General features: G+C 45.6%; 1 protein-coding gene across 2 annotated transcripts in view; it reads right to left on the reverse strand.

Moving 5' to 3' along the window:
- NTN3 (netrin 3) overlaps window positions 1-26,150 on the reverse strand; it is a 273,099-nt gene that overhangs the window by 46,267 nt on the left and 200,682 nt on the right. For both annotated transcript variants that reach the window (XM_030213328.1, XM_030213327.1), the window contains exons 4-5: window positions 17,538-17,687; window positions 5,496-5,549 (exon numbers count right to left, since the gene is read on the reverse strand). In XM_030213328.1, the coding sequence (XP_030069188.1) occupies window positions 5,496-5,549; window positions 17,538-17,687 (204 nt within the window). The remainder of the gene's footprint in view (window positions 1-5,495; window positions 5,550-17,537; window positions 17,688-26,150) is intronic.

Consider the following 26,150-nt stretch of genomic DNA (forward strand, 5'->3'; position numbering starts at 1 on the left):
ATGCCTTGTTGCGAAGGCCTCGATGGAAGGCAGGAACTGCCCTAAATACCCCTCAGGCCGGAAGAAGACTCTCTAAAAGACCTCAGAAGTCCAATACTGGTTGCCACCAGATGCCGGGGGGCAGCCGCACTTGTGGCCCGCCAGAACTGACCACCATCCACAAATCCGAACACCATGGGACCCACCAAGAAGAAAGAAGGTGCATTGGGCGGGAGGCATGGCCTGGGGCTATGACAGTGACCCCTCTTCAAAGGCCTCCTCTCCTTGGTCCGGGGCACGGTGAAACAGGAAACTGACAAACCTTCTTAGGAACATAGGAGCAGGACTAACAGACTTCCAAGAAGGGTCCTTGAAACCACAGGCCCCTATAGAATCAGAGGTGTCCTAGACCATATCCCTGTGGTCTGGTTCTTCAGGCACGTCACATGACAATGAAACTTGAAAAAAATTCCTAGGTAGATTCTCAGCAAAAATCTGAATCTTGAATGCAGAAAGTGAACAAGTGAACTCTAGGGAAGCCTCATCCCAGTAGGAGATCCACAGTGTCCTTGCTCTCCTAGCAAAAAGGACCTAATCTGTCCCAACTCAGGGCACGGTGAGCCCTTGGGCCATAGCCGGACACTGGTTATGGAAGACGAGTCGCTCAGGCTAGGCACAGCACTAAGCAAAGTACTAGGCAAGACTATGGGCTTGAAGTCAAGGCAAGGCAGGAACTTGGAGTTGAGGCAAGGCTGAAACTCGGAAAGGCAAGCTAGGCAGGAACTTGGAGACAAGCAGGCAAAGCAAGATCATAAGGGAAGGCAGAAGACCTTGTTGGAAAGGCGCTTATAGAAGGCAGGAGCTGCCCTAAATACCCCAAAGTCCAGAAGAGCCCAGAAGGGGCACTGCAGTGGACTTCACAAATTGCTCCCAGCTGCATAGCTCCCTTACCTTTGGTGCTGAGCCCCCCCAAACTCCCCCCAAACTCACTCCCCACAACTGTACACCACTACCATAGCCCTAAGGGGCACCTACATGTGGGTACAGTGGGTTTCGGGTGGGTTTTGAAGGGCTCACATTTACCAGCACAAGTGTAACAGGTGGGGGGAGGGATGGGCCTGGGTCCGCCTGCCTGAAGTGTACTGCACCCACTAAAACTGCTCCAGGGACCTGCATACTGCTGTCATGGAGCTGGGTATGACATTTGAGGCTGGCAAAAAATTAAAAAAATGTTTTTTTAGGGTGGGAGGGGGTTGGTGACCACTGGGGGAGTAAGGGGAGGTGATCCCCGATTCCCTTCGGTGGTCATCTGATCAGTTTGGGCACCTTTTTGAGGCTTGGTCGTGAAAAAAAATGGACCAAGTAAAGTCGACCAAATGCTCGTCAGGGACGCCCTTCTTCTTTCCATTATCAGCCGTCCATCATCGGCCGTCCTCAACTGCAGTCCATCGCGGGGATGACCAAAGTTCACGGGGGCATGTCGGAGGCATAGCGAAGGCGGGATTGGGGCGTGCTTAAGAGATGGGCGTCCTCACCCATCTCTTAAGCACGCCCCAGTCCCGCCTTCGCTTCACCTCCGATACGCCCCCGTGAACTTTGGTCGTCCCCGCGACAGACTGCAGTTGAGGACGCCCAAAATCGGCTTTCGATTATGCCGATTTGGGCGACTCTGAGAGAAGGACGCCCCTCTCCCGATTTGTGTCGGAAGATGGGCGCCCTTCTCTTTCTAAAATGCCCCTGATAGACACCTTTAAAAAAGTGCACAAAAAAAATCAGTATCTTAGGCCACACCACTAATAATGCAAAAGAAATTATTCTCAATCTGATTTCTCTTTCCACCACAGCGAGAACATTAAGCAATATTTTGAAGCCCTATGCTATGTTTAACCTGAGTCTGGACACTTTGATTCTCTTGACTTGCTCTGGATTCTAGCCCTGGAATAAAGGTTTGGGGGAAACTGATTTTCTTTTCCAAACTGTTCCTGCTTTGATGTCCCTAATTACAATGCTTAACATTTGAAAAGCAGCAGAGCTTCTGTTTCAAAAGGAACCAGGAGTGTTGCCTTGGATGGATTTTCACTCATGTCCCCTGCCAAAAAGTATGAAAAGCAAAAAATCCTTTCAGATCTTTATTCCTCTGGCTTCAAACCTCAGGAAAAAAAAAAGAGCCTCCAGGAGTAATGGTACTGGCACTGGGGGGCATTGTCTATGAGGGAAGGGAAGCTCACAGCTCCTCCTCGCATAACCTCTCCCTGCTAGAGTCACTTTGGCCAGGTAGAGGAGGTGACTATGGGGGAATTCACAGGAATAATCAGAGAGAATTGGGAAATAATACTAAAAGTGATACATTCATAGCCAAAGCTGGGCTCGGCTAGGGGAAGTTACTGCCTGGAATGGTAGGCTTACTGTGGGAACAAAAGGTGGAGATGGACAAGGGGATAATGATGCCACTGGAGGCACATTCAGGTTAATAATTTACTTTTGCAGTGACAAAGGACATGTGAGCTTGGTGCAACAGAGTCTTTGTTGGATCATCTTAATTGTATGAGGAGCTTAGTGTTTGTGCAAACACATTGAGCTTATTCTTATAAAGAATTAAGGACCCCTAATGCAGGTATTTGCTGAAACACTGTGGCAGGTCATCAATAAATTATTAACCTGAGTGTGGCTCTAGAGACATCCTTATCCCCTTGGTGGTCTCTACTTTTTTGTTCTTTCTGCTTTCTAAGGAACATATTGTTCTTCTCCTTTTCTCTTTGGGGTTTATTGTGGAATATTCAGTTCTTACAGTCCTAGGCTCTCTCATCAAGATTTATTAGTGAGAATGATATGGAAGTCATGCTATAAGGATCTTACACCTCCTGAACTGGCCTGGTGGCTCAGTGGCAGTGCTGTGCATCGCTATGTAAAGGACCTGCATTTGGTTCCCAGATCTGATCTTCCATTCCCCGAGCCAATCAAGACTAGGAGTGCTGTGGAGTGAAAGATCATAGCCTCTGGAGGGAGAGAGAGTCCCAGTCATTGTGCCATGGCACCACCTTGTGGTTGAAGTTAGGGCCCTATGATTCCTGCAGGGGCCTGGAAGGAGCCCTGATGCATATACCTCAGCCAAGAGCAGTCATTGTAACAGCTGCTCCAGGTGAACTGAGAGGAGATGTCAAATAGTGAGGAGAATCCACAGTTCATGGCACTGGATCCAGCCCCAGTTCCAACTGAGCTGTAGAACCAGAAGAAACTGCAGGACACCCCTGAAGAAAACAAAGTCCTTGCAGTTTCTATATCCCCACTCTCACTCCAGCTAGAAGGCAGATTAAGGAATTTCTGGCTGTGGGGGAAACTCACAACTACTCCAATCCCCCTCTCAGCTTCTTCTCAGCTTCAGCACTTTTCCAGAAGATAAGAGTAAAGAAGAAAAGAACACAGATGGAGGGAAAAGTGAAAACCACAGAAATGTGGCATAAAAATGTATAAAAGTGAACTGTAGTCTCCACCCTTGAGTCAGGCAAGGATAACTGTGAGGAAAGAACAAGCCTAATGAAATAAAAAGGGCAAAACCATCATAAAGCATAAAAAAGACTTTCTGAAAGCAAATTCCGACCACAAAAGAGTGATTGTATTAAAGCACGAAATCTGCTGGAATAGACTAATCTGACTGCAGGAGGAAAGACTTCAAGCAAACATTTGCATCCTTCAGGAAGAATATCCCAAGAACCAACAAGAATTATCCACTTCATCTCCCATCCCGTTCCTGAGAAGTGTTACAGTTGTTGTCTGAAACTTACACCAAGAAAAGGAAAGGACAGCTTCATTTTGTTGACTGAAAACCCAGGGAGTCTGTTAAGGAAGCAGAATTAGAACTGTAAACTTTGCCACACTAAGCCTTTCCCTTCTTCTGTATTTTCCCGCATTGGTTTCTGGTGATGGAGCTCAGTACAGGGGCAACATGTGTTCTACCACAGCAAGTGATTCTGTGTCATCGCTGTACAGGAACTCCAAATGACATCAGATTCTCAGGGCAGGTTGATGCAGTCCTGGTTTCATGTCCCTACTTGCCTGGAATTGTAATTCTGGTATCCCACCACAGCCTGATCCAGCAGGATGGGGCTCCTTCTCTTGCCTGGAGCCTTTTCAAGTAACACCACAGAGCCCAAGTTTTATTAATAAACCAAAAAAGGGTGGTCTGGTTTAACCCTGCAGGCTCTACACATAAACATAAGGCCTGATATTCAAAGGATTTATGCTCCTAATTTTGAGAGTTACGCTCACAAATTGGCCTCTGAAAATTTACTAGGGCTGAGTGCATAAATTTTTACTACAAATGTCACTATGGGGTTCGATATCCCAAAATAATTTAACTGGTCATACATGGCCGCTGATTGGTTAAATCAGTTGTTTGGGGCTATCTGATCATTTTCAGTGACACATAACTGGTTGTTGCCGCTGAAAATTAGTGGTTAATACCTAAGGAAAAACTGGCTATATAGGGGGCATTCTGGGGGCACAGTTAGCACTTAATTGGCCAGAGTAACCGCATAAATGGGACCACATAAAGGTTAGTCCTATCTTTGGGCCCCTTTTACCACGCTGCAGTAAAAGGGGCCCTGCGATAGCTTATGGACTTTTAGGAAATTATCCAAACCTTTTCTAAACCCTGCTAAGCTAACTACTTTTACCGCATTCTCTGCCAATGAATTCCAGAGTTTAATTACATGTTGAGTGAAGAAATATTTTCTCCAGTTTGTTTTAAATGTACTACTTTGTAGTTTCACTGCGTGCCTCCTAGTCCTAGTATTTTTAGAAAGAGTGAACAAGCAATTCACGTCTACCTCTTCCACTCCACTCAGTATTCTATAGACCCCTTTATCATATCTCCCCTCAACCATCTCTTTTCCAAGATGAATACTCAAAAGATAAATTTGCATACATGTGATCTCAAAAATAAGGTAACGGGTATATTTTTGTTAATATGAAAACCAGATCTGGCTGCAGCTCTTAAAGGACTGAAGTAAATACCAGAGTGGGGGCCCAACAACAAACCAGAAGTGTGCTCTACAGATCAGGACTGAAGTGCACTGGTTAATGCTATTAGTATCTCATGTTTCTGAGCGCTAGAAATCAGGAAACACTCCCTGACATTTAACAAGCAGTTTTGAATTAAAAAGCAGCAAGCGTCCCTCTTCAGAAATGATGGAGTGTTGGCATATAAACTAGATCTCAAACTAATGTTGGCTGGTTTTAGAAAAAAAAAAAGATATACTAAGAAGTTCTGTCAAGTTTCTTGGCTATTTTCCAAAAGTAAATGGGACTTCTAAAACTTGATTTGCAAATATTTTGTCTTTTTTTTTTTTGGATGGTTTATTTTCCATGACCAAGTTTGGTGCTCAAAAGAGAAGAGTCTCTCATTCCCATGCACAGTGTAGGATGATGGCAGGGAGGCCCTCCACGACAGATACCCTCACAGAGCACTGGAGAAAGTGTACATTGCAAATATTTGAGCATTCAGCATATCAACTTACTAGCTGGTTCTTCTGTGCTGGTGACTATCGGGGTCGTAATAATCACTGGTATTTCTGAAAAAGAAAAAAGATTCACATATGAGTTGAAACTGGTCAGTGACTGGCTGCTTGGTAGATTTGCCACTTCACCCCGGTCAACCCCAAAAGAAGGATCCAGTCCCGGTTTTTCCCCATTGCATGCATGAAGTCACTTTTCCATAGGCGGTCAGTGGCCCAACTGTTTGTGGAGGCTAAAGTGGGCGGGTTAGGGGTGAGGCCATGGGTGGAGCTTAAATCCATAATTGTCTGATAACACAGAAAAAAATAAATAAAAGTCACAATTAATACCTTTTATTAAATTTAGATATTAGCAATGTATCATATGTCAAAGAATAAAGTGGTTGCTCAAAGCATATACTAATCACAATCGCTCAACTGCAAAACACTATGCACAACTTTGTGCAAAAACACACTCAGAACCTTACTGTACCATAAATATTACACCGGGCAGAACCTAATACACCAATATACCACCCATACGGAAAAAGCAGACCGTCAACAATATGAAACAAAGGATCATAATATCACAATTCTCATGTAGAGCCACAAAACACCCTAATTCATGTTTAATGTGGGATAAAATGCCATAAATAAGTAAAAAATATAAACTTTTAATGTTGAGCACCTGATTCTCAAAGTGGACATATTCCAAACACTATAATGAAAATAAAATGATCTTTTCTACCTTTGTTGTCTGGTGACTGTTTTTCTGATCATGCTGGCCAAGTATCCGATTCTGCTGCTATCTGTCTTCTTAACTCCGTTTCCAGGGCTTCCTTTCCATTTATTTCTTTACTTCCCGCCTTTCTTCTTCATTTCTTGCCTTACATCCGTAAGTAAAAGCTGGGGCCTCTGCAGACTTGACTGTCCAGTGGATCCAGCTTCTGCCTATTTTCTCCATCGATGTGCAGGTTTTCTCCCTTTTCCCTCATCTTATCTCCTTCCTCTCTCTTCCCTCCCCTCCATCGATGCCCAGCATTTTTTCTCTCTCCCTTCCCCTCCATCCATGTGCATCTCCTTCTTCTGTCTTCCCTCCTCTCCATGCATGTCCAGAATTTCTCCCCTTCATTCATGTGCATCTCCTTCCTGTCTTCCCTTCCCTCCACCCATGTCCAGCAACCCTCCTCTCTTCCCTGTCCTCCATCCAAGTCCACCAACCCTCTTCTCCCCTCTAGCCACCCATGTCCAGCAACCCTCCTCTCTCTCCCCTGCCTCCCCTCCATCCACCCATGTCCAGCAACCCTCCTCTCCCCTCTAGCCACCCACCCATGTCCAGCAAATCTTCTCTCCCCTGACCTCCCCTCCACCCATGTCCAGCAACCCTCCTCTCTCCCCTGCCCTCCCCTCCATCCATGTCCAGCAACCCTGTTCTCTCCCCTGCCCTCCATCCACCCATGTCCAGCAACCCTGCTCTCCCCTCTAGCCACCCACCCATGTCCAGCAACCCTCCTCTCTCCCCTGCCATCCCCTCTATCCACCCATTCCAGCAACCCTCCTCTCTCCCCTGCCATCCCCTCTATCCACCCATTCCAGCAACCCTCCTCTCCCCTGCCATCCCCTCTATCCACCCACCCATGTCCAGCAACCCTCCTCTCTCCCCTGCCATCCCCTCTATCCTCCCACCCATGTCCAGCAACCCTCCTCTCTCCCCTGCCATCCCCTCTATCCACCCATTCCAGCAACCCTCCTCTCCCCTGCCCTCCATGCACATCCAGCAATTCCCTTCTGTCCCCTGCCCCCCTCCATCCATACCCAGCCCGATTCTCCTCTCCCCTGCCTCCATCCATCTGGGCCAGCAGCGCCCTGGGTCTCCCCTTTCCCTCCCCTTGCTTACTATCTGCCCCGCGCCATCTTTAATTTACCTCCGCTCAGTCCCCAGCGTCGACTCGGCCGCATCATTTCAAAACCCGCCCTGCTGCCCGTCTCTATTCTCCCCTCGCTCCCTTCGCGACATGATTCATGCCGCAGACAGAGTCCCGCCTTCTGACATCATTTCCTCGAGGGCGGGACTCTGTCTGCAGAACGAATCACATCGCGAAGGGAGTGAGGGGAGAATAGAGATGGGCAGCAGGGCGGGCTTTGAAATGATGCGGCCAACGCTGGGGACGGAGCGGAGGTAAATTAAAGATGCGCAGGGCAGATAGTAATTAACGGAAAGGGAGGGAAGGGGACACTCACGGTGCCACTCACCCGGCTGGGGAGGCTTAGCCTCCCCAAGCCTCTTATACCGGGCGCCTATGGCCCTGGGTCTTCCCTTTCCCTCCCCTTGCTTACTATCTGCCCCGCGCCATCTTTAATTTACCTCCGCTCCATCCCCAGCGTCGACTCGGCCGCATCATTTCAAAATACGCCCTGCTGCCCGTCTCTATTCTCCCCTCGCCCCCTTCGCGACGTGATTCGTGCTGCAGACAGAGTCCCGCCTTCTGACATCATTTCCTTGAGGGCGGGACTCTGTCTGCAGAACGAATCACGTCGCGAAGGGAGCGAGGGGAGAATAGAGACGGGCAGCAGGGCGGGCATTGAAATGATGCGGCCAACGCTGGGGACGGAGCGGAGGTAAATTAAAGATGGCGCGGGGCAGATAGTAATTAACGGAAAGGGAGGGAAGGGGACACTCACGGCGCCACTCACCCCACTGGGGAGGCTTAGCCTCCCCAAGCCTCTTATACCGGGCGCCTATGCATTTTTCCATGGATTCAATAGGGGAAAATCAAGGATTGCATCAGTTGGTTTGGGCTAACCTGGAGGAGGCGGAACTGCTTGCTAACATTATTGACTGACAGCAGCATGATGAGTCAGCAGCATTCAAATGGTAAAGCTAGCCAGTGGAAAAAAGCCAATAGTCCACTAAAGCAGTCAGCACGTGGTTCTTTACTGGATTATAAACACAAAAAGAAAAATATAATTTTTCAGTTTATGATCAAATCCACATTATGATGCTTAGAGACAGATATATGCATTAACTTTGGCAGCTGATCATCGTGGAAAAGAGATCACTCCTACCAATTTTTAACATTGTTATTGTATTTTTGGCCCAGTTTCCTGATGCAGGGCATTCTCTTGGTAAAACATGACAAATATTACCATGTTTGAAAGGCCAACTTGCCTCCCCAGCATATGGTCCTGCTTTTCAGCCCCTTCTGACTAATGCAAATGAGGCCCTGCAGTGAATCTCTGCACATGGCCCTACATATCTCTGCACCCCTCACAGGCTGCCCCTGTTCCCTGGCTGTCAGATCAGAAACAGTGATGGCAGGCCTACAGCATAGGGGCAGAATAAATATTTGCTTCTAGTCTATGCAGCTGCTTCTCCCCTGTCATTTGTCCTGAGTGTATGTTTGCCGATTCCTCTGTTGGCGTCTTTATGCTTTTTCAACAGATGAGTGAGATTGAGCTCTTATATAAGTTGATTTGTTCTATATTAATTTTTATGAATATTTCGAACACTTAACAGAACACCTGACGAAGGCTTGGGTGCCGAAAAATGGCCATGTTGGGTTCAATTTGTCAGCTTTGGATAAATTACTTTCTTGATCACCTTGAAGATTGTGGTTGGCTACTTCCACTCCTGTGTTTACTGAGTATATAGGAAACACACACCATGGTGGAAGAACAGCCAGGGAAGCAATGAGAGTAAGCTCAAGTTGGGTTGATGCAGAAAGCTTGCATTAGAGCCATGCGCTGATGGCCGAGCACATGGCTTCTAATGCAACTGTAGCAGGGGCGTAGCCAGACCTTATGGTGGGAGGGGTCCAGAGCCCGAGGTTGGGGGCACATTTTGAGTGCCACCCTGTCGCCCCCCCACCGCCACTCCTTGCTTCGCCTCACCTCCCCCCACCACCGCCTCGCGTCTCCTCGTACCCCCTCGCCTCGCAAATACCTTTGCTGGCGGGGGTCCCCAACCCCTGCCAGCCAAAGCCTTCTTCAGCACTGTCTCCAGCGCAGCCGCATTCCTGCCCTGCTCTTCTTGCTCCTCCTGTCCTGTGCACGCTGATGCTGCTTCTGCTTCACGTAAAGGAGCGTCAGCGTGTACTGGACAGGTGGAGCAAGAAGAGCAGGGCAGGAATGCGGCTGCGCCGGAGATGGAGCTGAAGAAGGCTTCAGCTGGTGGGGGTTTGGGACCCCCGCCAGCCAAACCAGGTGCCTGGACATAATTTGCCGGGGCCCATGCCCCCATAGCTACGCCCCTGTGATGTAGTAAACTAGTAAGCTAATTATATGCAAATTTGCACCTGAATAATAACCCTAAGGAATGATCTCAAAAAAGGCAAAACACCAATACAGCCCTTTATCAAGGAATTAAACAACGACAATGAAACCATCGCGGCCGACAGAGTATGGTCCTCATTCAAAGAACCCAACTGGAGAAGGTCCATCACATGGCAACCAAATTCTCCACAGCCTATTGCATGATGAACATATGCCCTAATTACACAATAAAAGAATCCCTGACCTGTTTCTTCAAACAACTCACAACTTACACGACAAAGGTACTTTCAAAAGGTCTTTACCCTACAGAGAAAGGAAACATATTACTAACCCCATCCCAAAAACTACGAAGCTCAGCAGAAGTAATGTTAAAAACTACAGACTAGTGGCATCGATCCCTCTCATGGCCAAAGCCATAGAAGGAATAGTTGCCAAACAGCTAACGAACTATCTATGCAAATTCTCCATACTCCATGACTCACAATCTGGCTTCAGGCGACACTCAAAACAAAGCAAACAAACCTATGAGATACTGCATCCACGTTGTCATTCTTTATTGTTGGTAGTATTTATTATTTCAGCTCAATTATATTTTCAAACATGCCTGCTTGAGCACTACAGAGAGGAAGTATAATAACGGATTAACTTTTCATAGGTAGAGTAGTAATCCTATATAATAAAAAGCACCTCCAACATTCTGAAGCTGACTCTGTGGCACTGTGGCAGTGTAGGGTTCGTAAGACTGTAGTTCAGCGTTTCATTGGCACTCACTATCCCCGCCCTCACGTCGAGGAAACAGAACGCTGCATAGTTGCCAAGCAAACAAACGCGACGTCACAGGAATGAAGAACCAATCAGACAGAATTGAACTTGGAGTAGGGAAGTGGAGTGGATTGAATCTCTAACAAACAATCATATACAGGGAGGTACGAACATCAGTGGAGGCAAGTGCACAGAACGGAAGGGAAGACAAACATTTAATCACTTTGTCACTCACACACATCACACACACACACACACACACACACACACACACACACACACAATCACTCTGTGTATCTCTCTCTTACACTGTCTGTAAAACACACTGTCACTCTCAGTCTCTCACATGGGCAACTGTATGTTGCATTCTCACGAGTAAGGAGCTCTTCTGATGTGATTGTTAAACTGATTGAAGGGCCAGAACAAGGAAAACTTTTACCACATTGTAACACAGTTTACACAAAAAATATTGTATATAAAGAAATCTTACACATGTAAACAACAATTATATTCAGAATACAACCGTGGAAACATTAATGGCAGGAACTCATTACATTGCTAGCGCCCGTTTCATTGCGTTAAGAAAAGGGCCTTTTTTACTAGTTTGTTATAAATCGTAATCAATGTGTCATTTGTAGAGGCTGGTTATAGGGACTCCCTAGCACATGTTGGATTTGTGTAGACACTTTTTTTTCTCCTGGTATAGAAACACTAAAACAAACATCATGTTATGAAAATCAGGTGCTCAACATTTAGAGTATCTATCTACTTATTTATTTACTTAGTTATGACATTTATATCCCACATCAAACATGAATTGGGTTGAAACCTGGGAGCATTTAAAATCTTTTTTTCATGTGCCTAGATCAAAAGAGAAAAATGGTTTTGTGGGAACTTGCTTCTTTTGTTTTGTGGAATGCAGTGGTATATTGTAAAAAAAATGCACTTAATATTGTTTATTACTACTATTTATAAGACAGATATTGAATAATGTATATAGATGCGTCCTGGGAGTAATGATGACTAAAGGAAAGTAGCAGTAAACGAGTTGGTGCTGAATGACAGGAACAAATCTGGTGGAAGGAATATGAGTCAGCATGAGCTCAGCAAAAGATTTTATTGTGCCATGTTGGACAGTTCACTGGGTTTTTTTTCTTGTTCTGTATGAAGCTTATCAACCAACATGTTTGAATAAAGATGATTAAAACGAACAATAAAGTTTTGGATGTTACTGAATTCTATTATTCTCCCTCACTGTATTTCCAGCTTTGGCACAGTATAAGTCATCACAAAGATAAACTATAAGAAAACCAAAGGACTGCATTAGAGATCTGCATGAAAGAAAATATTTATTTTTATTATTTTAACATGAAAATCACTTGTCCCTGAAACATGCTAAAAAACATAATAATACATTTACAAAAGAAATGAGGTGAAGATGTGCCCCAATGAAAGGAGAATTTAATTTTACATCCAATCTTTATAACACAAGGCTTCCCAAGGCAGATTACAACAACAGTTAAGATGAACCCATCATTAAACAGGATACCCTCACTGAAATTTGGCAGTGTATAACTGTATTGTATAGAACAGTGTAGAAAAATGAGCACAAAATACAGCCTTTATTAGTGCTGTTTCCACCAGCTACAATATTTTTTGAAGCTGTTTTAGTGATATTCAGTTTTTATTTCATGATATTTATATCTACATATGGGAAGCTTTCAAATAAATTAAAAAGCTGTCAAATAAGTAAAAATATATATAGATTTTCCTCCACCTTTTAAGGTAGTGCCTAGCCAACTGGAACAGCTTTTGACTTTTTACAGATGGACCATGCTTAGTCAGTCCGTTATTTCTAATAATCTTTTACTATTTGTTATGGGTGAACCAGTGGCCCCGCCTACTGCCTTTAACCCATATACTCCCTGATTCTATATAGCACGCCTAGAGTTACACGCGGTTCTGTGTGAAAATGTGGTATATTCTATAACTATGTGCATAGATTAATTGTTTTAACAAGCTGTTAAGCGTTGTTAACAGCTCTTAACAAGCAATAACGAGCACTAACTGTCAAAAATTAGAATTTATGTGTATTCTGTAATGTACTGTGTGTAAATTCTAACATTCGCAGGCAAAAAGGTGCATGCTTAGGGGGTTGGAAATGGGCATTTTGTGGGCATTCCAAAATCTACGTGCGTTGTTATAAAATATGGGCCAGTGCACGTAAATCTATGTGCAAGGATTTATGCCAGCTTTTCATTGGCATAAATGGATGCACATAGACTTAGTTGCATGAACTACGCCTAAACGTATTCTAAATACCGCGTGTAGATAATGCGTTGTATTTAGAATATGCTCAGGGGCAATTGCCTAATGTGTGTTAATTTTAGGTGCCATATATAGAATTGGGCCCATAATGGGCTAGATTAAATGGTAGTTCTATTATTAGGTTTCAATTTACTGTTTTCAAGTTTACCTCATTTATTATAGTTATATTTATTCTTGGTTATTTTGCTATTGTTATGCTGTTAACAAGATTGTATGTTTTATGCTAAACTGTACCTGTTGTACACTGCCTTGGGTGAATCTCTTCATAAAGGCAGTTAATAAATCCCAATAAATAAATAGCCTCTTACCATCTCCTGTTCTCAACCTAACCTCCTTGGATAGTAACATAATAGATGATGGCAGAGAAAGACCTGTACGGTCCATCCAGTCTGCCCAACAAGATAAACTCATATGTGCTACTTTATGTGTATACATGACCTTGATTTGTATCTGCCATTTTCAGGGCACAGACCGTAGAAGTCTGCCCAGCACTAGCCCTGCCTCCCAACCATTAGCCCCGCCTCCCACCACAGGCTCTGCCACCCAATCTCGGCTAAGCTTCTGAGGATCCATTCCTTCTGAACAGGATTCCTTTATGTTTATCCCACGCATTTTTTAATTCTGTTACCATTTTCATCTCCACCACCTCCCACGGGAGGGCATTCCAAGTATCCACTACTCTCTCTGTGAAAAAATACTTCCTGACATAAGATAGTTGAAGAGATTTAAAGGAGGAGCCATCACTGACTGACTATTTACGTATTTGTCTCTGCTCCCTGATTCCTATTTGTCCAAATATATACATGATTGTTATTTGTCTCTACCCAGTTTACTCCTTCACAAAGTAGGTGTAAGTTCAGGGTGGAGTGCTGTGGCTATTATGCTGCTCCCTTTAAATTCTAGAGCATATCGGACAACGCACATACTGCTCTTATGCTTGGGATAAAACTGGGAAAAGCGGCTGTAACAAACTCTATCACCTAACACCTCAAGCAATTTTTTTTGCAGCATTCACTTATTTTTAAACACTGGCTAAAGTTTCTCATGCATAAGCTGTTTTAAAGGGTCACAATCATTTTCCCACAGGCGATAGCAGCACTGATCTTTTTAAAAGTGCTTTATGGTGTTCTTATCAGCTACAATCTCCTCAACCAAATGTACACTGTCTCTCTTCTCCTGATCATAACAGAATTTTCCTTACATTCACATCTTTCTCTCTCTCTTACGTATGCATACAAATCTTTTTACGCATTTACAACCCTCAGATACTCATGCATCAAACATCTATGTGACCATCCCAAAGGGATCTGACCCAAAGTGTCATCCAGATACAGTGATCTGAAAACGTTTTCCCCCCTCCTGATTTACCCTATTATTGCATGATAGATGTCACACTGAATGGTTTCTGATCTTTAAACAAAATGTAATATTCAACAGAGGGAACCAGAGTAAACACATAACACAGTTTTTTTTACTTACTACTCCATTTAAGGAACAAAGTTATCCACCATCCATATCACTCATGTGAAAAAGTAACTGCCCCTTAAGCTTAATAACTGGTTGCACCACCTTTATTACTGCAATCAAATGCTTCCTATAAGTTAACGTCAATCTTTCCAGGGCCGCTGAGAGACAAGGCCGGGCCCGGGGTAGAACCGGAATGCTGCAGGCTGCCCCCCTTGCTCGTGCCACCCCCCTCACACTGCTGACGTCCCCCTTCTTGCACCCCCCCCCCCCACTCACACCACCTTTCCTGCACCTTTTTGTCTTTGCCTCCAAGGGGGGGGGGGGGGGGCATGCCGGCAAGCCGCTTCCTGCATGCCTGCTCCCACAGTCTGTCCTCTCCTGCTCCTATCCATGCTGGGAGTCAGGACCTGGATGATTGCATTAATGTGATATTGCGCTAATACAATCAACGGGTCCTGGGCGGCACACAGGAGCAGGGGAGGACAGACCTGGAAGCAGGCAGCAAGAAGAAGCTTGCCAGTGGCAGACCCAGGACCGGTCCCCCTTGGAGGTCGGGCCAGGGGAAATATTTCCCCCTGCCCCCCCTTCAGCGGCCCTGAGTCTTTCACATTCACTGTTGAGGAATCTCAGCTCACTCTTTGCCGAACTGCTTTAATTCAGATACAATCATAGGTTTTCGTGCATGAATTGCTTGTTTCAGGTCCTGCCACAGAATCTCTATTGGGTTCAAGTCAGAACTTTGACTAGGCCAGTCCAAAATTTAATTTTGGTTTTCCTCAGCCATTCAGCTGTAGACTTGCTTGTTTGTTTTGGATCAATGTCTTGCTGCACCACCCAATTACGATTCAGCTTCAGCTCATGGACAGATGACCAGACATCCTCCTTGTGATAGCGTGACTTGTGGCTGTTTGCGAGACCTCAAACAAATGTGGCACACACTTGAACAGGTTGCAGGTAAAAAGTCAAAATACTTTTATTTATGTACATACAAGGAGAATATTCAGCCCTGTTTTCTCACAGAATTGGTAAGTCCAACAAAGTCTCTCCAATATAGTCCCAATTCCAGTAGTCTGCCCCTGGCTTGGTACACTCTTCAACCTGCAATAACTTCTTTATCATAACCACAGTTTCAATAGCCAAGGGATAATTAGCCTACATTGGCAGCCTTCAATTTCCTCACTTGTAATCACACAACCCCAGAATCTTTGGAGGCATAGACTTAAGATTTCCTGTAACACAAGAATGCAAGATTCTGAGCTAGGGCCACTTCTCTTCCTTGGAACTCTCTTCTGGTACTGGAACCAAGCCAGAACTCCTTGAGAGGATCCTGGAGACCTCTTTCCTTGGGGCCTCTCTGGTTCTACAATCTCCCAGGGCATTTAACCTTCTTTTTCCCGCTGAGCCCCGAACTTCTGACCTACTTTGGCAGTTTAGCGCCACCTGCTCTCAGGCAGCTAAACTGCAGCCTCTCAGTGCCACCTGCAGTAAGGTGGCTACCCTGCACCTTCAGTGAGGGAGTGTTCCTAGGGACACCTGCTGCTATACCACTCACTCCCTCACACTCCTTAAGAATTTTCTGGTGCTGTGCAAAATTCAAGGTTCCTTCAATAATGGCAAGTTTTCCAAGCGCTGAAACAGCGAAGCATCTACCTCCACCATGTTTCACTGTTGGTATGACTTTCTTACGCCAGACATAACGGGACCTTTGTTGTCTAAAGAGTTACACTTTTGACTCGCTTGTCCATAGAACATTATCCTAAAGGCTTGAGGAACATCCAGGTGTGTTTTTTTGCAAATGTGAGACAAGCATTAATGTTACTGTTGGACAAAAGCAGTTTCTGCCTTGCTATTCTCCTACGAAACCTATTTTTGCTTGGTTTCTATCTTATTATGGAGTCATGAACATTGATCTTAGCTGAGGCTAGAAAGGCCTGTGGTTCTTTGAATGTTCTTCTGGGATGTTTTGTGACTTCCCAGATGAGTTGGCGCCCTTGGAATGATTTTGCTATGCTGACCACACCTAGAAAAACTCACCACTGTTCCAAGTCTTCTCCATTTGGAGATATGGCTCTCACTGTAGTTCAGTGGTGGCTCACGTAACCTTTTCCAGACTGATATATTTCAACGGGGGTTTTTTTCTCATCTCTTCTGGAATTTCCTTTGATATGGCATGGGTTCTTGTAGACACTTTGTAGTGACTTTCAATTGCTGTGTTCATCTCAATGTTGTTTATTACAGCTTCCATTGCTCCAAATTGTGAAATTAACTTTCACAAGAAACAGAACTTTTTGTTACATTGGTCCTCTCATATAGAACTCGTTACCTATAGAAGTGAGCAGTTTAACAAACCACCTTGAGTTTCGTAAGATTCTCAAAACATGGATTTTCAAGAATGTCTTTGCCAGATCATAGATATAGTAAGTCAATTTCTGACTGTGATGATGATTATTTTACTTTGATTTTGGTTAAGCAATTATATTGTTTGTTTTTACTTGTTAGAACATTCATTGTACTTGTTCCTCTTTTATTGTAAACTGCTTTAAAACTTAACTGTTTTGAGGGGGCAAAAGGTTTATCACATCATTGTAACTTATCTGCTTCAATAAAACAGGATACCTGTTCATTATTCCCACATATGTACTGTACTAGGTCTCTCCAAAACATTACTGTGAGGCAGGGGCGTATCTGGACTTCGTTGGTAGGGGGGTCCAGAGCCGAGGTGAGGGAGCACATTTTAGCCCCCCCCCCCCCCCGGCACCGCTGCTGCCGCCGCCATTGCCGCCACCTCCCCCCCCCCCCCGACCGCCGCCAGGACCAGAACCACCTCCAACAACTGTTGCCCGCCCGGTGACCCTCTTGACCCCCCGCCCGCTGTCGCTTACCTGTGCTGGCGGGGGACCCCAACCCCCGCCAGCCGAAACCGTTGTCCTTCGTACGTTTGTTTTCTTCTTTCTGAGGCTGACTCTGACGTCCTGCACACGTCCTGCACATTGTGTACGTGCAAGACGTCAGAGACGAGTCAAACTCAGAAAGAAGAAAACAAATGAACGAAGGACGACGGCTTCGGCTGGCGGGGGTTGGGGTCCCCCGTCAGCACAGGTAGGCGACGGCAGGTTGGCGGCAGGAGGGGGGTTGCGAGGGCCGTCGGTAGGGGGGTCCAGGGCCAAATCTACAGGGGCCCTGGCCCCCCGTGGCCCCATTACAGATACGCCCCTGCTGTCAGGTACAGCAACTTACTGATACAGGGAGCCACTGGTGAACGGCTCTGCTGGTATCCCTTTGCACAGCGGTTGCAAGTCAGGCCTGTCACACCATCCTTGCATGGGCACTGTCCAGTGGTCTGATTGCAGGTCTTGCCAGCTGCACCAACAGGATGGCAGTCACAAGCTGAAAAGACAGAAAAAGGCACGTTTAAAAAAATATAGAACAACAGTTTTGTATTATGCATTGCCTTTTTACAGGTCAACGAACACTTATTCATATATGCACAAGAATTCTAGACATTTACATGCACAAATGGTGTGTACACAAGCATCTAATCTATAGAACTGCCCTTTAAGTGGCTACCTGAATTAATGAGATATAGTGTTTTGTCCCAAGCCACAAGGGGTCTCAGTGACAGAAACGGAAATTAAGCCTTAGCTGCCCTGATTCTATTCTGTTCTATTCATTATCACCCTAACTCTATATATGGTGCTCATAAGAACACAAGAATATAAGCATTGCCATATTGGGACAGACCGAAGGCACATCAAGCCTAGTATCCTGTTTCCAACAGCGGCCAATCCAGGTTACAAGTACCTGGCAAGATCCCAGAACAGTAAAACAGATTTTATGCTGCTTATCCTAGAAATAAGCAGTGGATTTTCAAAAGTCTATCTTAATAATGGCTTATGGACTTTTCTTTTAGGAAATTATCCAAACCTTTTAAAACCCTGCTAAGATAACTGCTTTTACCACATTCTCTGGTAACGAAGTCCAGAATTTAATTATATATTACATTTTAATTGACAAATTAGCCAATTAGTGCTGATAACTGGGTGATAATTATTGGTGCGAACTGGCATTAATTTAAATTTACATGCGTATCTTTAGGCGTTGGGATCTATGCCAGAAAAAGGGGCACAGCCATGGAAGGGGCATGGGTAGATCAGAGGCATTCCTGGAATTTGCACGCAGTGTTGCAGAATAAGAGAGATCTGCACCTAATTTAGGTGCGAGAAATTACACCAGATTTCAGTTGTTGTAAATCCTCACACCCCAAAATTGGAGCAGATCCCGTCAAAACACAATATTCTATAAACAGCGCCCAACTCTGAGTGCCATTTATAGAACAGTACTAATTATTATTGGCAATGATTTTTCAGTGCCATATACAAGAATTTAGTCCTAGTCACCCATTCCCCAATAAAGTTCTAAAGGCCCCTTTTACCAAGCTACAGCAAAAAGGGGCCTGCGCTGGCATTGGTGCGTGTTTTTCACACGTGCCGAGGCCCCCTTTTACCACAGCAGGTAAAAGGAAAGTCTCTCTTTCCTGCAGGAAATGGCCATGTGGCAGGTAAAGCACTTGACGCGTGGCCATTTCAGGGGGGGAGCTCTTACCGCCACCCACTGAGGTGGAAGTAAGGGCACTCGAGCTAACCCAGCAGTAACTGGGCGGCACACGGCACTGCCCGATTACTGCCAGGTACACTCTGGCATTACAGAAATAAATATATTTTTGTAGCACCAGATATGACGGCGCGCTAGGGGTGGGAAGTACCGCCAGGCTGCTGTGGTAGCCCGGCAGTACTTCCTGTTTAGCGAGCGGTAAGCATTGGGCTTAGTAAAGGGGGCCCTAAGTGACTTACAAATCTATACAGGAACCAGTAATTTTTTTTTTGGGGGGGGGGGGGGGATTCCAAATTGCCTCCCAATCAAAGAACGTAATACTTTCAAAATCTGCACCCTGGTCCACAAGACTATCTATGGCGATGCCCCGAGTTATATCGCTAATCTCATAGACCTACCAACCAGAAACACAATTAGAACATCACGAACATACCTAAATCTTCACTACCCTAGCTTAGGGTTACCATATGTCTGGATTTACCTGGACATGTCCTCTTTTTGAGGACATGTCCGGGCAACCGGGCGGGTTTTGCCAATCTGCCCGTTTGTCTGGATTTCTGGGACGGCCCGCCCGCCAGTCTGCTCGTTTGTCCAGAAATCTGGACAAATGGGCAGATTGCTAGCCTCCCCTCCCCTTACTTACTACTGCCCTGGTGGTCTAGTGACCTCTTCCGCCTTCGGGGAGGAAAGAGCCCCCTCTTTCCTGCCCAGAGCGCTGCCCTGCATGCATCCTTCCTGTTGCTGATCTCGGCGCCGATTCAAAATGGCCACCGAGAGTTGAAGTGACCTCGCGAGACTTCAAATCTTGGCGGCCATTTTGAATCGGCGCCAAGATCAGCAACAGGAAGGATGCATGCATGGCAGCACTCCAGGCAGGAAAGAGGGGGCTCTTTCCTGCCCCGAAGAGGTCACTAGACCACCAGGACAGTAGTAAGGTACGGGGAGGGAGGTGACGGGGAGGGGGGGGGGTGATGTGGTGTGTGACAGGGGGGAGGGGAAATGTGACAGGGGGCGGAGTGAGGGCATAAAAGGGGGCGGGGTGGATGTGAAATGGGGCGGGGCAGGGTGGATGTGAAATGGGGCGGGGCAGGGTGTGTGGTGGGGGTGGGGCATGTGTCCTCCTTTTTGGGGGACAAAATATGGTAACCCTACCCTAGCTGCAAGGGACTCAAGTACAAATCAATTTACGAATCCAGCTTCTCCTATATAAGCACGCAACTATGGAACGCATTACCAAAAGCCATAAAGACAACGCAGGATCACCTCAATTTCCGGAAATCACTAAAGACCGATCTGTTCGAAAAGGCATACACTACTGATCCAACTTAAGTAACTGAACTCAGCAACACAACGAAGCCATAACCTGCAATGAACAATATATCACTCTTCTTCTCTTGATTCTCTAATGTTCTGTAACAACATCACTCCGTATTTGTTTCATCACCGGAGGTGGCTAACACCTCACGGTACTATGTAAGCCACATTGAGCCTGCAAAGAGGTGGGAAAATGTGGGGTACAAATGCAACAAATAAATAAATCACATAAAATATATAGCAAAATATAACTTTTTATTAAAGTAATGTTTATCAAAATAAAAAGTCTTCAACACATGATGGAAATTTACAAAAGAAAGAATCTGTCAAATTTTCAAAGGAAGATCATTACAAAGTTTAGAAACCTGAAATCTAGAAGAAGAATCAAAAATATGTTTAAATCTAACAGCTCTAGTGGAAGGAAATCCAAGTAAACAATGATTCCATCCTCTCTCTAAATCTTTAGACTGAAGAACTGTTATAGATTTGAAGAGATATTTTGGAGTCAAACCTCATAACACTAAAAACTACACAAGCTGCCTTAAACAAGATGCAGGCAACCAGTGCAATTTCTTCATAATAGGGGTCACTCTATTGTATTTTCAGCCACCAAAGATAAATCTGGCAGCAATGGTCTGCGATAACTGTAATCTGTCCAAAAGGCTTACCAAAATCTCCAGGTTCAGTGAATTACATGTTACGGTTGTGAGCCTTTGTACCCAGACAGGAGCACAGCAACCAGGTGTGTTGAGCCTGCGCTCAGTCGGGCAGCCGAACAAGCCCAAGGCTTCACCTGGGAGTGACCACCAATCCCCGAGGGTTGAGCCCCCAGGTGCAGGTGGCCACCAGGACTTCTGGATACGGACCGGGGTCAGACGGCGGCAGACAGCCGGCAGCGAGGAGTCTAGTTCTAGCTGGGTCGGGACAGGCTAGGAGGGATACCAGCAGCGGTCAGAACAGGCGACCAGAGAAGGATAAACAGGGTCCTCTGCAGAGGCCAGGTCAGGCAGCAAGCAAGAAGTAGTCGGGTCCAAAGCAGAGGTCAGGTCAGGCAGCAAGCGGGTGATAGATCAGTCTTCCAGACGTGCAGGCAAATCCACCAAGGTAGAAGCCGAAGCGCTGGAGTAGAGGGCAGACGCTCCTAAAGTTGCCCCCACCATTAGGAACGAGCGAGATCAGCTGGCAAGAGAAGGACTCCGATTGGAGGGGCTAGCTGGAGAAGGCGGAGCCGGATGGCCGAGAGCCAATCCCGTGGCAAGGGTGGAGCGAGTGTTCCCGGGCTCTGCGCCCAGAAGAGAAGGGCCCAGCTGATGTTTGGAATGCTGGCTATCTTGGCTGCGCCAGCGTTCCGCCCTGGGGCATGCCACCCTGGCACGTGCCATGGAAGTGGGAAAAGACCCAGCAGAAGCGGTGGACACAGGAGGTGCGGGAGCTCCGCCGCCATCCACCCAGCCAGTGCTCTCCTCCACAGCGTCCGGGGCCTGGAATGGGCGAGGCGGCAGAGGCAGAGGTCGGGCGAGGAGCGCCAATGGTGAGGGGCGTGACATTACAATAATGAATGTGTGGTAAAATCATCAACTGCATCACCAATTTGAATGATCAGCACGAAAATCAGGTCTAATACACCAAAATTGTTTTAATTGAAAGATAACAATCCTAAATAATCTCTTTTTCTCTTGGCTCTATAGATAAGGTAGGGTCATGCATGATTCTAAGGGCCCTGTTTACTAAGACACGTTAACGTTTTTAATGCACCTACAGTTAGCACGCGCACTAACCATGTACATGGTTAACACACGTTAAAAATTCTAATGCGTCTATAACACGGCTTAGTAAAGAGGGCCCTATGAAATCTTGATGTTCTCTCCACTGGAAATATCATTACCACAGAGATAACTCAGCAGGCACTAACTCAATTGAACTACTAAACCATGAAGGGATCCTTTTACTAAGGTTCACTAACGGATTTAGCAAACGCTAACAAATTAGTGTACATTAAGGCCCAAAGTCTATTTATGGCACCCACAAAATCAGCATTGAAAAAAACTGTGTTCAGCATGATTCTATAAGGGATATGTGTCCTTTATAGAAATATGCTTAGCACATAACTGTGCCTAAATGTAGGCATCTGGAATTAGACCTGCTCTGAGCAGACGCCTACATTTAGGTGAGATTCTACATTTATGCGCAAAAATTTTGGGAACGCCCCAAATAGCAAGGTGCAGATCCAATGTGCATTTAACTCCTAATTAAGCCCAATTAGTGCTGATAATTGGTTGTTACCACCCAATTATCAGAGCTGATCAGCTCATTATTCAATTCAGTTACGTGCATAAATTGGGTGTGCCCATTCTGGGCAGGTTACAATAAAACATACATAATAAAAAAAAGCATACAAAATATAGAATAAACAAACTAGTCAAAACAGGATAAAATAATCAAAACAGCAAGTCATTAACAAAAGGCTTTCACAAGCAAAAGGGCTTAAAGCTGTTCTCATGTTATGATTAGTTTTAATTATTAATTTTCTTTTCTGTATGTGTTTCGGTTGTTTTAAGTGCTGTATTATTCTTTGGATCAGACTGCATTGTTATATACTCTGAATTTATTTATTAGTTATTTAGATTTTACTTGCACCTTTCCAGTAGTTATATTCAGGTACACTGAGTATTTCCCTATAAGGGCCCTGTTTACTAAGCCGAGCTGTAGGTGCTCTATTGTTTTAGCGTGCGCTAAAAATTAGTCAGCGCTAATACTAGAGACACCCATAGGAATAGCTAAAAAAGCTAGCATGCCTTAGTAAACAGCAGGGGCGTAGTCAGACCTCATGGTGGGAGGGGGTCAGAGCCCGAGGATGGGGCACATTTTGAGTGCTGCCCCGCCGCTCCCCCCACTGCCACACCTTGTCTCGCCTTGCCTCCTCGGCCCCCCACCGCCTCGCCTCCTCGCCTTGCCTCCTTGCCACTTCCCCTCACAAACAAATACCTTTGCTGGCGGGGGTCCCCAACCCCCGCCAGCCGAAGCCTTCTTCTGCGCTGGTCTCCGGTGCAACCATGTTCACTGCCTGCCCCCTGCACTTCTTTCTTCTTGCTCCTCCTATGCATGCTGACGCTCAGGAGGAGCAAGAAAAAAGAAGAGCAGGGGGCAGGCAGTGAACGCGGCAGCACTGGAGACCGGTGCTGAAGAGGGTTTCGGCTGCCAAACCAGGGGCCGGGATGAAATTTGCAGGGGCCCTGGCCCCTGTGTCCCCCCATAGCTACGCCCCTGGTAAACAGTGCCTTTAGTTTGTACCTGAGACAACGGATGGTTAAGTGACTTGCCCAAGATCACAAGTGGAATTTGAACCAGCCACCTTGAGATGTCAAGACATGTGTTCTAACCACTAGGCCACTCCTCCACTTCAAGAAAAGTGGTAAATAAATCTCAATGAATAAATAAATAAATAGGATAAACCTGAAAGGCTAGCAAGAGAAGTGAGGCCCTGCTATCCTGAGCCAATATTCTGTACCCAAGAGCAGGAAACTCTGGCAACTCAGTCTTCCGCTGTAAGCCACTTGTGCCTCGATTTTTTAGGTGCTAACAGACTGGGGTTTCGTTCCTTTTTGTTTGCTCCAAAGAAGCATTCCTTTTCTGCTGTATTTATGTCTTGGGCTTGGAACTAGAGACTATATGGTGGCTTGGCTTTAAATAAACCTGTATGAGTTATGATCATGTAGCTGAGCTTGGTTGACTGGATGAACTCTGAAGTACTATCTGCTATTATATTCCATGGGCTTAATATTCAAAATAAGCTGAGCTCCTAAGTTAAGAGTATGGAAAATAAAATAGGCCATTTATGCATGGCAAAGTGCCCTGCAGATATAAAGGTGCATGTGTACTTTCTGAGGGGTGCTTTCCCTGCACATACTTGCTGCACAAGCTAGACAGTTATAATGCTACAGCATAGTGTTAATTTGGTTAACTAAATGTCTCCTGTGGTTTTCTAAATTACTATAAACGTTAAAAAAAAAAAAATAGAAGGGGTTTGAGAGCAGATCAGAATGGGATACGACCTTTCCAAGCAAGAGTACCTCAGGTTAAGCTGTTATTAATCAGGATAGGTGGGGCCCGCCCCACACAGCTGTCTGCCATCAGTTAAACTCGTGGACATCACACCAACCACTTCCTTTTGCAGGACTTCCTGAGCTGCAGCTGCTCTGAGGGAGAGGCTGAACCGTGTGAAAAATGGGAGGAATTCTCAAGGCCTTGGGGACACTGCAGCTGGCAGTGTCAATTAACCAATTACAGACTGGTGTGGAGGGGACGGTGGGGTGGAGGAAAGGAACGTTAGGGCTCATTAGAAGTAACTAATTGCAACCGTGTGCAGGAATGAGAGTGAAAAGACTGAAAAAAAAAAGCGACAGAGAGAGAGGGGGGGAGAATTCTTTCCAGCAGGGCTGTTTTAATGTTGAAAAAAGTGTTAAAAAGACCTGGGTTATATAGCAAAACTATATCACCACCACCATGGTCTCTGATCCTGGAAGTTCGCAATAACTAAGAAAGCAATCTGAATAGGGCCAGGAGGTGGAGGTGGGGTGGGGGGGGGGGGGGGGGAGATTTCCAACAAAAGCCAGATGCTTCAAGGAACAGTGACACAGAGCTTATAGAGAGCTCTTTAGCCTTTTAACCAGTACAGTAACAGAACTGATAGGTATGGCCATGGTGTTGGAGAGCCCTTTCTCTGATGCTTAGTTCTCAGTGGATATTACAGAGGTCCCTTCATTTAGGAGCCAGCCAGTATTGAACTAATATCCTCCAGAATCAATTCTTAAAGAATGTCCTGCAATGGCATTAATTATTTTTTTTTCTTGCTGGCTGCCAGTGCATCTGCTGAGCACAGGAAGAGAGGAAAGAGGGAAGAAACAAAGGTATATTTTCAAAGCAGTTAGACTTACAAAGTTACATGGAGGAATAGTTTCAAGAACTTAGAAGTTCCACTTTGAAAATGAGCCCTGAAGTAACCTACAGAGTAACATAAGGGAAAGGAAAGGGGATGGAGCTTGATATACCACCTTTCTGTGGTTACAGTCAAAGCAGTTTTACATATTATATACAGGTACTTTTTTTTGTACCTGGGGAAATGAAGGGTTGAGTGACTTGCCCAGAGTCTCACAAGGTGCTGAAGTGGGAACAGAATCTAGTTGACCAGGATCAATGCTCACTGCCCTAACCCCTAAGCTACTCCTTCACCCCATAACATAGTAGATGATGGCAAATAAAAGACCTGCATGGTTCATCTAGTCTGTCCAGCAAGATAAACTGCTAGTATATGATAATATATGTATATTTGATCTTGAGCTGTCCTGGGATAATGTGGGATATAAATGTCATAAAATAAATGCTTGCATTGGCAAAGAAGTACTGGTAGGAGTGGCCTAGTGGTTAGGGTGGTGGACTTTGGTCCTGGGGAACTGAGGAACTGAGTTTGATTCCCACTTCAGGCACAGGCAGCTCCTTGTGACTCTGGGCAAGTCACTTAGCCCTCCATTGCCCTATGTAAGCCGCATTGAGCCTGCCATGAGTGGGAAAGCGCAGGGTACAAATGTAACAAAAAAATTTTTTTTTTGCCACATCTTGAAAGTGAAGTATGTGCGTACTTTCACTTTTTAAATTGTCCCAGTAAAGTACCCAACAGTAGTACAGCCAGATGGCATATTTTAGGAGGGCCTAAGGGTAAAATGGGTGGGTACTAAATGTCCTCTCTTCCCCCAGCTCCCTCTCTGCCCCTTCCTCTTCCAAGACCCAGCTTCCTAGTAATATCCCTCCCCCCTAGGGTTGCCATATGTCCGGTTTTACCCGGACATGTCCTCTTTTTGAGGACATGGCCGAGCAACCGGGCAGGTTTTGCCAGCCTGCCCGTTTGTCCAGATTTGCGGATGAACGGGC

Source organism: Microcaecilia unicolor, chromosome 8, assembly GCF_901765095.1.
Source record: "Microcaecilia unicolor chromosome 8, aMicUni1.1, whole genome shotgun sequence".
NCBI lineage: Eukaryota > Metazoa > Chordata > Amphibia > Gymnophiona > Siphonopidae > Microcaecilia > Microcaecilia unicolor.